This window comes from Pagrus major, chromosome 3, assembly GCF_040436345.1.
Source record: "Pagrus major chromosome 3, Pma_NU_1.0".
Classification (NCBI taxonomy): Eukaryota; Metazoa; Chordata; class Actinopteri; order Spariformes; family Sparidae; genus Pagrus; species Pagrus major.
In genome coordinates this window covers 18,793,439-18,807,427 of record NC_133217.1, presented here as the reverse complement: position 1 = coordinate 18,807,427, position 13,989 = coordinate 18,793,439, and the positions used below count along the sequence as shown (strand labels likewise).

Here is a 13,989-nt window from a genome sequence, read left to right as displayed (position 1 = left end):
ACTAATAATATTAACGATGCTCTGGTCCAGCAATGACTGCAATTAGTGATATGCGTTGCACCTGTGTTTGACATGTCAGAGTGTTTTCTCCCTGGTCATGTGTGTCCCCTCTGTAATAGCTCTAGGTCCCTGTTATGGTGGCTGCTGTTTCAAGGTCAGAGCAATAACATGCTTTTTTAAAACGGTTCAACCATCGGTCAACCCACAGAACTTAACCAACAATTTTAGTAATTGATTCATTTTTTTCCCCAAAGCAAATGCTCTCTGTGAAATAAATATATCGCACTTTGGACAAGACAAGCAGTTTGAAGCAGCTCTAGGAAATATTTCACTATTTTTTCTGAGATTTTATGGATAGAACCATTCATAGATGGGTCAAAATGATCACAATCTCTAAAAGGCTCATTGTGTCTAAACTGTGTCAGTGGGAGATGATTCAATGGATGAAATCAAGTAGAACATATGACACACACCAATGATCGGTCTAACCAGACTATTCATTTTTAGATTTTCTGAAGTACACCTGTGTTTTCTGACTAATTAAAAAACACTACACAGTTTTGCGCTCGACTTTGCGCACCATGCTTGTGGCTTTAAAAGCCTGTGGTTTGTGTGATAATGGCAGAATAGTGAATGTAACCATTAGAGGCCAGACAGGGTTGGGTCACCTTCACAGGCTAAGAGCCAGGCTGTTGTTGTCCTCCATCAGCTGGAGAACCCCCCTCAGTGCTCTGGCACTGCTGCCCATTATTTCTGGCTATCTGGGTGACCTGTGGCTGCTGTGTCATTTTCACAGCACAGGGCTAATTGCACCAAATGGTGGTACATTTTGAGGGAATAGATGCGTTAGGCACTCGGTGCTGACCGCCTGGTGCCAACCATTAGCTGTAATTTACTTCATAGCTGCAAAGATTTTCCAGTAGTTGATGTATTAACACATTTACAGCGAGCCTGTGGTGATGTAACAGCAATTATTTCTCTGGTGTCTATGATACGTTTCTTTACCAATTTTCTCCTGACAGCATGTAGCAAAGAAAGTTTAATAGCTATAACTATAATGTTTTCTTTGGTTTCGCCTCGTCTAACACACTTTGCTCTTTCCTTGTTGTAGCTGGCTGTACCTTTGATGAGGACTCAGACCCTGGCTTATGTGAGTACCGACAGGGCCAAGAGGACGACTTTGACTGGCAGCTGATCAGGACCTATAATTGGCCACACCCGACCCCGGATCTTCTACGAGGTAGAACTCAACATGTGTCACAGATGAACTTTAAGGGGTCAAAACGCACCACCTTAGTTGACTTTCAGCATAAAATCCACCTTATGTTGAGTACACTGCAGAATATCATACATGATCTAATATCGCAGGGTTGTTGTTGTTGTTCCTGGAACATCATAATTATTAATTCTCCAGGACCATCACTGTGACTGACCAATCTAATTTTGGTAATGTTTAGCTTCGTGTCATGGTAAAAGACCACAAAAATAAGCACATTGAAGAAGTTGTCATTTCTAGCATGTTTTTAACATTGTGAAAGGGTATATTTAAACCCAAAAGCCTTGCCTCAACCTAATCAAGTATTTCTGTTACCTAATGCTAAACAACTATGTTTGTGGCCTAAAACCAACCAAACTGCAACAGAAAACTGAAAAAAATAGAAAATTTAAAAACCAAAACACCAACAAAAACAATAATAAGTCGACAATATAAGAATATACTCCAAGTGAGACATGAACCCCAGTCTTCTGGGAGTCCTGTGGGTCACTTTCTGCTCAGATGTAATGATGGTCCTGGAGCAACACTACTTATAACGTTGTAGGAACAACACCAACATGACGACATCAGATAACCCAAACCGTACCATACTGGAATAAACTCAACTTTTGTCATTACCTTAACGTAAATATGTAGCTTTTATTAAATGTCTTGACCCCAGACTGAATGAGAAATGTAGCTGTAGTCTATGTGCCTGTGGCCGCTGTGCATAATGCACACCTGCTGCAGTGGAGCAATTCACTCCATACCAGTTGTGCACTGTGTTCACATTGGACAGCTCACATGCATGAAAATCAACAGGTGGAACTGAACATCTGTTCTAAATGATTTCAGGCAGTTTGAATAAGTATCTCTCTGTTTTTGGAGCAAACATTTAGGATGCTAAATGTGAAGTGAGCAGAGGGAAAGGACATGATGTTATTGTTTGTGTGGCTGGAGGGAAGCAACACACCAGGGGTGCACATTTATACAGGATGGGATTTGGAAAGATCCATCATCAAACATAATCATTCTTTGTGTCTCTGACTATTTCAGACCTGGAAAGCTATGTTTATCTGCATAGCACATTCAACAACAGTGCTTTACATAAGGTATAAAAGGCATTAAGACAGGCATAAAATAAAAAGCAAGACAGTCTAAAAAGGCACATTTAAATTGGATATAGAAGAGTAAAATAAAAGCTATAATAGAATAAAACTGGTATAGCAGGAGAGTAAAATTTTCAGTGCAACTACAGCGCACCGCAAGGTATGAATGAATAGTCCCTAATGTAATTTAATAAAAGGCGGTGGCAAACAGCAGGGTCTTTTGCCTTGATTTAAAACAACTGAGAGTTGGAGCAGACCTAAGTCGTCTGGCACTGTGCTCTGAAAACTAAGTGCTTCCTCTCCATGTTCAGTTTTCAGCCTCGCGACATTAAGCAGACCTGTCTCAGACCATCTGAGAGGTCTGCACGGTTCATAACGCAGCGGCAGATCGGAGATGTAATGTGGCCCATTAACTATTCAGTGCTTCATAAACCAACAGAAGTATTTTAAAATGAACAAGCATGGCTGATCACAGTGGTTCCTCTGATCCCTTTTAATAGCATCAGACTCCCAACCAAGATGTATTAACAGCTCATTATTGGAGTAAAGACGTACAGTGTCGCTCAAGCACCTCTACAACAGCATCAGGTTGATTTTTCTTTCAATAGTCTTACTGTCCAACAGTCAAGAAGTGAAGTGCTGCACCTGCTCATTATTCTTTTATCAAGTCATTTTTGATCATGGTAAAGATTATTTTTCTGTTACCCGGCTGAATTAACAATTAAATTATTTACCCCAAATAATAATATGGATTTATGTCATCACTGTGGTAATTTGCAGTTAGAATAATCACTGGCTAATGTTTTTTTTTTGCATCAGTGTGGAGCAGGGATAGTAATTAAAAGGATTTACAAACAGTAATGGCAGTCTTTAACATTGGTTTGAGCCATTTTCTCAATCATACATGGTCCCCATGGAAATATAGTGTGATGATGTAGATGCGTCACCCCAGCCAGACAATGAGTTGCTAAAAATTTTGACACACTTTGAGTTACCTTCAGTTCTTGCTGTGCAAAGCATAAGATGCAACAGTGAGTGAGTGTGTTTTGGCCTTTTTTGCCCTGGGTTTGTGTACTCTACAGTAATTTTAAACTAAAGGAATTAATTTTGCATTCAAACAAGTTCTTCACCATGGATTCCATCAGAAGTGTGCACGTGTATTCTTATTTGAACCATTTCTACATCTCACTCAGTTGTCATATGAACACCTTTTGCCAGACATCCACACACATACAGTATGGAACTTTAGACTTGTGAGTCTTGATTTGAGAAATATGTGCTGGCAGACCTGAAAATGTTACCAAGGGAACAGGTGTAGGTAGGGTAACCACTGAGATGTTATTTTTTTAAGACCATCCAGTCTGATGGCCAGTCAGTCATCAACCCACGGGCTTAGTTCTGCAGTTAGGTTCCTGCTGCGGGTTTTTAAGGATTAATATTTTGTATAAACAAACATGCACCAGAGAAGCTCTGTCTGAAGTGTCTGAAGATATTTACTATCTAGTCCAGAAATAGAGTTATAAACAGTGTTGTTTGGGACAAAAACACATCACAGAATAACCCACCAGTCTGCTATAAAGCAGGCTCGCCGCAGCTTTTATGTCCTGTGCTGTTTTTCCGACCATTCATTATGGCAGCTCTGTGAATGTTCAGAATAAAATAATGACATATTTAATGAAAGCAAATTTACTGCACACTGACTGGGACTGTTTGTGCCACATTCTGTCAATTACCAGAGGGGGACTGCAAGTCCAAACATCAAGACTGAAATAAATTCAGAGTGATAATAATTGTATGGTTTTGAATGGGGAGTGTCCAAAGAAAATAAGCTGCAGTATCTTATTATCAATGCCAGTTCGGTGGAAGTTAGATGTAAGGCCTCATCAACTGAACCTCTGCAAAAAGAGTGATTTTTAATGGGAGTGCATGGTAATAATTCAGTCTTTTAATTTGGATTATCACCAGCACAGATCATTTAGATGTTTACTGTAGTCCAGAAAATGTTAATTAAATATGAATTTATTAAGTTTTACAAAATGGACCTCTTTGACATTGTCACTGTGCTCAAAGTTGTTTTTTCATCGGCAATATGAAGACTGAGGACTTTACACATATCACAAGAGAAGAGGCAACATGTTCTCACATATGGCACAATACAGCAGCCTGATCAGTGGCCTTAAGCTTCAAACCATGATGCTCTGAGAGGCAGTTCAGGAAGTGATGCTAGAGGGCATACCTACAGCATCAAACTTTGAAGCACGGGGCCACTGACCGGGCTGCTGTATTTGATGTGTTAAGAGTTAGAACGTGCTGGGAGAGGACAGCACAGATTTGGATCTGTTCAGACTTAAGAAACCTGGATCAAGATTGATCCACATTCTGTCTCTACCCGGCTGGGACTGTTTGCAGTCCACCCTCCCCTCACCTAGCATCAGATACATCTCACACACATACAACTCAAGAGATCACACTTGCAATCAGATCTTTCCTCCAGACACGCCTTTGATTTAAAAGCAGTAAACTCTGACTGCTAAACAGAAAAAAATCCACACATTAGCTTGTTCGTGCAGCTAGAGAAGAGAGTCATGGTGACTGTTGTATGTCTCGCCTCAGGGAGGGTACGAACTTCATCACCTTGTGCCGAGTTGTTTGGCAAATGAACCGTGTTTTGGAGGTTTGTCTTGCTATGTGCACAAAAAAGAGTGGACTGTGTGGTCCCTCAGTGCAGGGATGCATTTGTGTTTACTATATATCCTCCAAATGTGATGCGAGCAATGCAGAGCCAATTAATTTCTGTATTCAGGCTGCTGCACACACTTTTGTCAGCTGTTTACATGAGAAGAAATGAGAAGGAACAGTTTGACGACGCCGCCTTTATGTCTAACAATCAAAACTGACAACTTTGTTGAGCTGTCATGTTACTTCTTTAGGAAGCTCTAATCAATGTTTTAGTATTTACAATGAATCCAGTCACTTTGTGTAACGTTTTCTAAAAATTAGAAACTAGCCAGTGAACATATAGGAATGTTTAGCAGATATTTAGTAATTCGGTTAGGGTAATTATGTTTCCCCTAAACATATTTGTTATTGTAAATAAGTTCTATATAAACATAATTTCTAGGGCAGAGGGCAGAGTAATCACAACAGTGTCTCAAATATCTTGAAAAAAGTGTGAACACACTTTATTTCCTCTCTAGTTCAGTGTTAATGGATGTTGAAAATGGACTTACAGCAGACGTCTGTGTTCTCACCAGGTTTCCTCAGTGATTTATGCCAAACAATCTTATTACCTTGGTCCCCGTTCCAATCATCGCCCTACTGACAGCTTGTTTTCCCACACTCAGTCCCTTGCTGCTTTTCTATTTAAGTTTGTCATGAATCTACACAGGTGGCCTGCTTCCAATCAGTGCTGACATTTAACATATATGTTTATTTAAAGCGCTCTGTTTTAAGAAAACACTGTGCAAACATACATCTGAGAGGGAAAACTTTGGAGAGAGGATGATGCAGGTTTAAGGCTGCTGGCTCGGCTAAATTGTTGCAATTTGTGGAAGGAGCCGACAGATGCCCGGGATTTCATAATTCATTCGCAGTTAGTGCTTGTTCCGCTGTTCCAGGCACAGCTCCCCCGAGGCGGGCTGGGTATGTTAAGGAACTCCCTGGGATTGGTGGAGTCTAGCATGGGTCATTGCTGATTACACTTCCTGGTGTTCCTCAGGGGCCGGCAGTGCCACAAAGACCGCTTTTCATCTTCTTTCATCCATTAGAGAAGGTCAATTTCAGCCGGGATGAGCACATGCTCGGATGACTTGCATGCATCTCTCGGATGCTGCTGGATAAGATTTGATGTATAGCTGTGTGAGAGCTCATCATCAGAGGAACCTGTTGTGAGCCCTCCTATGGGGGTCATACATTACATATACATACACATTTATGAGGGGACTAGTAGCAAGTGTTACACTGACATCTGCTCCTTTATAAGTCTCTGGTATCACCAGACATTATCATGTTATGATTTCTGATAATCTTTTTCTCACAAATATGAATTTTAACCCTTGTTTAGGAAATAGTCTGTTATTTTGTATAGAATGGTACATTGTGTTTATTAATGTTAATTTATTTTGTGAACCAAACTGTGAATATCAGTTAACTGCATTACAGCTGGGATATAGAAACAAATGAAATCTCATCACAACAAGCATTTCAGTTCAAAGCCCGAGAGGGGAGTTGAATTAGCAGAAACAAAGATATTTCTAACCATTCACATGGCAACCCTTTTAGAAGGCAGAGCCCACTTGCCAAAAACCGGCACAGCAGGCTACTTTATTCTTGTATTCCACTCCACACATTAGATTCAAATAGTACTTTCTACTCCACTGTATTTTATTTATGGCTATGGTTACTATTATATATATTTTTTTTCATACAAAACAAATGATGAGCATAGTTACTATGATAGATTCTTGCAGATTAACATACCCAATGGTATATTAAATGACCAGTGTTTGTGGGATTTAGTGGCAGCTAGTGGTGAGGTCGCAGATTGCAACAAACTAAATACCCCTCATCTTTTCCCAGGAGACTCACATTTTTTATTGTCCTCTAATACTAATAATAATAATAATAATAATAACAACAACAACAATAATAATAATAATACCAGTATATAAGAGATTATAACTCACTTTTGTGCATTAATGGTTTTTGATTACACATTTTGATATTAATATTAACATACTTTATGTCAGTAATTGTTTTTACTTATAATTGAGTATTTTTGTATTGTGATATTGTCACTTTTATTTAAATAATGGATCTGAGTTCCTGTTCGACCAGTAAGCGCACCAGCAACAAACTGTAACTACCTGCTTTTTACCAGCGTTAAGACACAGAACTGGCAACAGACACGGTGCTGATATGCACCGAACTGAGATTTTGCATAAAGCTGACTGACCAAAGAGCATCACAGAATGTATACAAACAACAGTTATATTATTTTTTGTATTCATTTCTATAGATTTTGTCTATATAGATATAGATATCTACTGTTCTGTGAGGGAATTTTGACCTCAATGGTATTTTAAGTTCAGCAAAGAAAGTAACTTAATATAATATGGTGTACTAATATCAACTGACATGAAAAAAAATTGCCTTATTACATAGCCCTACTTTGGATTGGAACATTTTCATCTGTACTGCATCAATATGGAGTCCAGTGAGACACGTGGTTATATATTATCTGCTTGTTAAGCTTCCATGTGTATTTTCCTTTAGTTACCGTTGCGTCCATATGTAACACAAGGAAGTGTAATTGATTTGCTGTCAAGGTGTAAGTGAACGCGCTGTCTTTGTTAGAGTGGAAATATTATTTTACCTGTTCATCTCAAGTGTGAAGTCAGCTTTATCGCTTGTGTTTTGGTAACAGTCAAAACAGATCTGTATTTTCAAGCCTCTGGTTTATCCGGCAGCTCAGGAAGAATATGCAAGGTCAGAGTTTTCCAAGAGGACCTCTGAAGCAACACTGCAAATATATGTTTTACCTCGAGTTTTTCCAAGGGCTTTAAATTCTTTCTGAGGCGCTAAAGAGACTGCGATTGAGACAACAACTTAGTTTATTGGGCACTAGCAGCTCAATAGTATTGATTTGTGCCCACCAGCCAGTGGAATACCAATGACATGAAACATTGCAGCTAAAAAGGAACATGTTATGCCCTTCAGCTTCGCAGCCTTCTTTTCTTCTGAATCTCTCAGCCGGCCTTGTCAGTATTGTGATGCAGGATGTGAGATGCCAAGGCTCAGTGTCTGGAGCGATGTGGGAAGGCGGACATGATTGGTTTGCATAATAGACAGTGTTTCTGCTGTTCTTTTCATTGTAAAACTGAACAGGTTTTTGCTTTGTGGGATAATACAAAGCAGATTCAGGGGGCTTGACAGAGATTTTATTGGAGTTGAATTAAATTGAACCCACAGAGGACATCTAAATAATGGACTATGTTTTAAGTCGATAGCACAGCAGGGTCAATTTGAGAACATCTGAAAAGGCTGGTAAGAATTAAATTCTCAAATGTTGTCCAGCATAAAAATATGTCCTTTAAATGTTCCTTTGAAAGTACTAATACCCAATTGCAATTTATGGACTTTATGCATTACTATCTGTAATTAGCGTTTTGTTTTTTAAAATAAAAAGTGGTATCCAGTTCATTTAAAGCAGCAACAACAACTTTAAGTTTTTGGTGATTCTAGCGACCCTTGTGGACAAAATCAGTAGGAACACCACCGCCTCCTGTGGTAAACATCTAGATCTCTGGCTAGTGCATGCTTTTGTTTTGTAAGCAAGTGAAAGAACACAACATAGTTTTAATACTACTTAAACAAATTAAAACACACACACACACACACACACACACAGCTGTTTACAGGATGCATAGCGATGAGGTAATGTATCTGTTTGTGGCTATATAAGATTAATAACTGTGATATGACAATGGTGAACACCTAAATTACATGTAATCCCACAGCTAACAGATGTGGTCCCTCAGTAAAAAGAAATTGTTGCGATAAAGCTAGTGTTACCAACATTCCCTAGTTATGTTTTGTCTTCATAATGGTAAGACAACAGCAAGATAGAGCTCGGTAGGAAGGTCAACATCGAATATTAAGTTAGAAGCCAGATGTTCTTTTGTGCCGCTAGTGCCGCAAGAATGAGTCCTAAAAACTGGAAACGAGTTAGCATTTTGCCACTTCTGCTACCCTCATCTGGAGATCAGTGAGTTTTTAAATTATTTAAATCACTTAATTTAATGCCTGAAAAAGGTCTGTAGTTAACACAAGCTTAAGAGATTTTCACATTTTGTATACGTCAGTTAATACCCCAAGTTTGAATTACAAAGCGTTTAATCGTCTCATAAAAAGGTTGTTGCTAACAAATGGCTAAATGTGACTATAGAGGGTGTGGGGGACATTAAATAACATCACACCAAACAATGAGACTAATCTACTCAATAGTTTGTCTTTATAATTCATAGATAGATTAATCAAATTATAATAAAGTATGTCTAGTATAGTATAGTATGTTGGACGTTGGAGTCATGTCGTTGTGTAACGTAACATTAGCGTTTTGCTTCTGTCGATTTCATTTACGCTTTGAAAATCATAAAAGTGGTGTTCATCTGAGGAGATTATCTTGCTGAATAAAACTCGTAAGTATCATTTGTCGAGGGAACCAGAGCGCTGTTTGCCTACAAAAATACATCATCCTAGACTACTCTCAGACTACAGAGCAGCTTCTTTCCTCAGGCTGTGAAACCTCAGTTCATCCTCAGCACTCAACATACAAAATAGCTTTGATTTTTGGAAACCAACCGATGACAGAAATTAGTTTTAACTACAATCTTCACACCAATCTACGCTAATGGTCTTTGTTTTTGTAGGTCGTATGGAGGCATCAGTATTAAATTGAAGCTGTCAACCAATGAAAAGTCCCTTGTAATACATTTAATCATTGTTTAATCAAGCACACATATTCAATAGGTAGTCCGTGGTTAATACCCATTTGCTTAATTACCTCATTGTGCTCAGGCAATTGTTTTCAGCTTGAGAAAGCATAGCCACACCTGTAAATCACAGTGAAACATGCCTCACTGCTTCACATGAACCTCATACGAGATGGCAATCTGGAAAATGAGGGTAATTTTCACTGCACTGGAAGAATTCTTTTAATTGATTGTTGGTATTTTTGCAGATAGCTGAATAGTTACATGGATGTCAGCTTTCAAAATAAATATGAAAAGGGTATGTTGATGTATTTTCCATTTGTGGTTACTTTAACATGCAGGTGGAAGCACAAAGTGATGAGGAGAATAAACCACAGCGGCCACACTCTCATTTATAGAAAGAGATGATGTCTGTTTTCAGATTTCTTCAAATACTGAACCCTGCCATTTCATACAGAGACAGAATGTAAATATCATGCGGCTCACAGAAAATGTCATCATTAATGGCAGCTTCGGTTCAGCATAAATCACCTTTGAGCTGCAAATGCTATTGCAGCGCTTGTCCAACATGCACAGAGCTCGGCAAAGTTCAGTAAAGCTAAGCAGACTTCTGAGGTTCTTCTCCCTTCAAACTTACCTCTTGGGGTTTGAACATGATGCTCATTTGCTGAGCAGAACTTCAAACTGTTTATGGTTTCGTGCCTCCACCCTCTGCCCTCTCGCCTGTCCCCACTCTGCTGGGGTTTTTTTCCTGAACACTGCTGGCTTTGATGATCCGGGGCCCCGAGTAGAAAAACTAACTAGAGGAGGCAGAATGACTCTTTGCATTTAAATGGCACATTAACAGAGAGCAGAGTCTCTTGATCGCATGACTTATTTGAATTTGTCAGCATTGGTGAGTCCGTTGTTGTGGAGGTATAGTAAGGTCTATGTACTGCTGAAGGGCTTATTCATAAACATTGGGACCAACCAGGCATAAAGGTATACATTTTTTTTTGTAAAACACGGACATCACACACATGCCGTCGATAGGTAAAGAACGTATGTGACACAGGAGTTAGCAACATAGGTACCTGGCTACTGTCCAAAGCACAAAACAACCGTAAGAATCCCAATTTGACCTAGAAACCCTGATCGATGCTGTGAGAAGGCAGAGTAAAACACTGGTAGTATTAATAAGTGGACATGTTGTGTTACTTACTGACTGGTTACACAATGGCAGACGCACTTCTTTTGTGCCGTAATTTGACCTTTGTTCTTCTGTGAAAAATGAAGCCCAGTGGTAGACAGAATAGCATAGTGTTAGCAAGGCTTATAGGGAACCAATCTATATGCAGATGGAGTCATTTTTCTACGCCCATTACATTGTGCAAGCAGTATTTACTTCAGAATGATAAATTAAAGCAAGAAAAGTTGCCAATTGCAAGTTTAAAGGAGCAATTTAAATTTGGGGAAATGCACTTAATTTGCTTTTATTGGCAAAAATTTGATAAGAAGATTGATATCACTCTCAGGTGTATGTGCTAAGTGCAGAGAAAGAAGACTGGAAGCTGGGTGAAACGACTAGCATGACTCTTTCCAGACCTCAAAAATCTTCCTGCTCAGTAGGCTAATTAACATGTTGTATCGCACTTGTTTGAACCTTATGCAAATAGAAATGTAAGAACAACAATTTTTAATTTGAGGTTGTCCCCAGATTAATGTAGCAATTAGCCATCTTTAAAGATACAGTCAATGCTGGTCAAAGCTAACTATAGGTTTGGGAAACTCTCGCGAGATTTGCGCTTGTTGTTTCTTTGTTGTGCACGTTGTTCGAACTCATTGTGTTTTATAATATGACGAGGCTGTGGATGAGATCTGGTAAGGTTCAGGCACAAAAACACTTGGTCTGGGGTTCAGAAAAGATCAAGGTTTTGGTTGTCACTTTAACCAGATCTTTCTTGGGTTTGGGGATACCACCTATGCATGATCCGCCTATAGAGAGACCAAAGCAGAAAAACGCTTCAATGGAAGTCACTTTGAAATAACATTGTCATTTAGCTTGGAGGCTTCGTAGTCATGTAACCATTAGTGTTTGCACCAATTTCATCTTGCTTCCTGTCATCTGGGGTCCAGCAATTTCAAAATCTAGTCACTAAGATGGAGCGTGGGTAGCACTAAGATGGGTCAACTAGCTCTTCTTAAAGTAAGCCATAATATCTCATTAGTACAGACAGTAATTTCACTGCAATGCCTTGGTTTGTTGACTTGACAACTACGTAGGTGATAATTGGTCTTTGCTTTGGTGTTGTGAACCTGCTGCAGGCATTGTACCAACACAGTGAATGTTAGGATTTATTTTCTTCTGCCTTGTTTTACTGAGTCAATACAGATTAGTAGCTGCTCCTTTGAAAGAACATTTGATCAGGTTTAGAACAGCTGATGATGAACTAGATGCTTGAATCTGATTTTGGCTAGTTTTAATTGGTGTCACAGACAGCAGCAGAATGGACCTGTCTTCCTGACCATTCAGTAAAGTATTGATAATCTGCACCCGTTTTTTTTCTTCTTGGAATAGTGACACTTCTTCACAGTTGTTGGTTCCTCTGAGGTTCTAAATTAACTTTCTTTTATCAAACTCAGGGCGAAGTTAAGGGGAGGACATAAACCATGTGTGCGTATCTTGGGTGAGACTGACTGCGCCCGCTAAATACCACAAGCAGACCATAGACTGACTGGAGAAATGAAAACAGGATAAAAAATATATACTGAGGGAGAAAAAGCGATGTGTTGTGGGAGATGGAGGAGTGATAGGCTGAAGCCAAGCGATAAAAGCTTTTTTTTATCAATGTAGCCAGAATTTTCCATGTGGAACTTTTACGTTCCTGTTGCTTTCTTATCCTCTTGTGGCATGTTGAATGATAAAGGCTCAGGACAAACAGTGAAATTGCACTTTGCGGTGGAGGAAAAACTGATGATAACAAAGCCATCTAAAGCTCCTGTCCTCTGTCGCTGAGGCTCGACCCTGAGCACCGCACATTGTGTGCATTATCGAGGGGTGAATGCACGTTTTTATCCTCGTGAATCAGCCATACGACTACAATGCAATAGAAATGATGTTGACAGCACACGTTGATTAGCTTATGCTGCTAGACAGAGATGTGATTAGGGCGGGCTCCATCTGATTCACTATTGTCTTTGGAGAACTGCTGCTGACCACTATAATCAGTCCATTCAATAGGGAAGATTTTTCAACAGCGCATAGAGTAATGCAGCTACGTTCTTGAAACAGATTAAAATGCAAAAGGACAAAATAGTCATTTGTGAGCTTTGACAAGGAAATTATTAGCTGTTGAATCTTTTTCCCAAGTGTGCCATCATTTCTAAATACCATAGTGCACCTAATGGGGAAAAAATGCTGTAATTTATTCTAAATCCTAAATAGATATACCACATGTGTACACTTTGACAACAGAGTATTTTTTTCCTCTTTTTTCATGCAGCACCATGTCGCGTTCAATCACAGGCATGGGTTGGCATTTTAAATTAAGGTGCCCATTTTGTCCTCACACCTACAGGGCATTATTCCGTCTCAGCAGCAGGTATGACAATAATGTGAGCGGCCCTCTGTAATTAACATGACTTTAATGACAGGCCTCTAAATAGACGACGATGTGAGGCTGGTCACGTCGTTAGAGCGAGGGGCAGCAATATTTTGTCAGTGACAGTACTCACTCCACTCTTACCCGTCTGACTCACCCTGTTTAGATGGACCCGGTGTCATGTTGACAGCCTTATTGTTGTTGCTGTACATTGAAGTGTGGGAGTGTTGGGGGGGGGGCAGGTTTACAGAGAGCATGTCAAAGAAGAACGCTTTTATGAGGCAAGGATTTGTCTATAGAGAGTTTTTATTAAGGTCACAAAAGTAGAAATCTTGGCTGACCCACAATTCATGGGTAGGTAATATGATGATACATACAATAAGCTTTTGCTTCTATCTGGAATTTAATATGTCTAGGTGTATTAGGTAACTGTTAGTAATGTTGTAATGCAAATGGATGAGCAGGACTGCTTTTTGGTGATATTTCATAGTACCTTGAATTGTGAAATATTTACCTGCTGTATAAGCCAAGAATCAATCATTCAAGTTTAG

The 13,989-nt window shown here is 39.3% G+C and overlaps 1 protein-coding gene across 3 annotated transcripts in view; it reads left to right on the top strand.

Moving 5' to 3' along the window:
• The window catches only part of ptprua (protein tyrosine phosphatase receptor type Ua), a 214,324-nt gene that overhangs the window by 55,528 nt on the left and 144,807 nt on the right, over positions 1-13,989 (top strand). For all 3 annotated transcript variants that reach the window (XM_073463613.1, XM_073463612.1, XM_073463615.1), the window contains exon 2: positions 1,112-1,240. In XM_073463613.1, the coding sequence (XP_073319714.1) occupies positions 1,112-1,240 (129 nt within the window). The remainder of the gene's footprint in view (positions 1-1,111; positions 1,241-13,989) is intronic.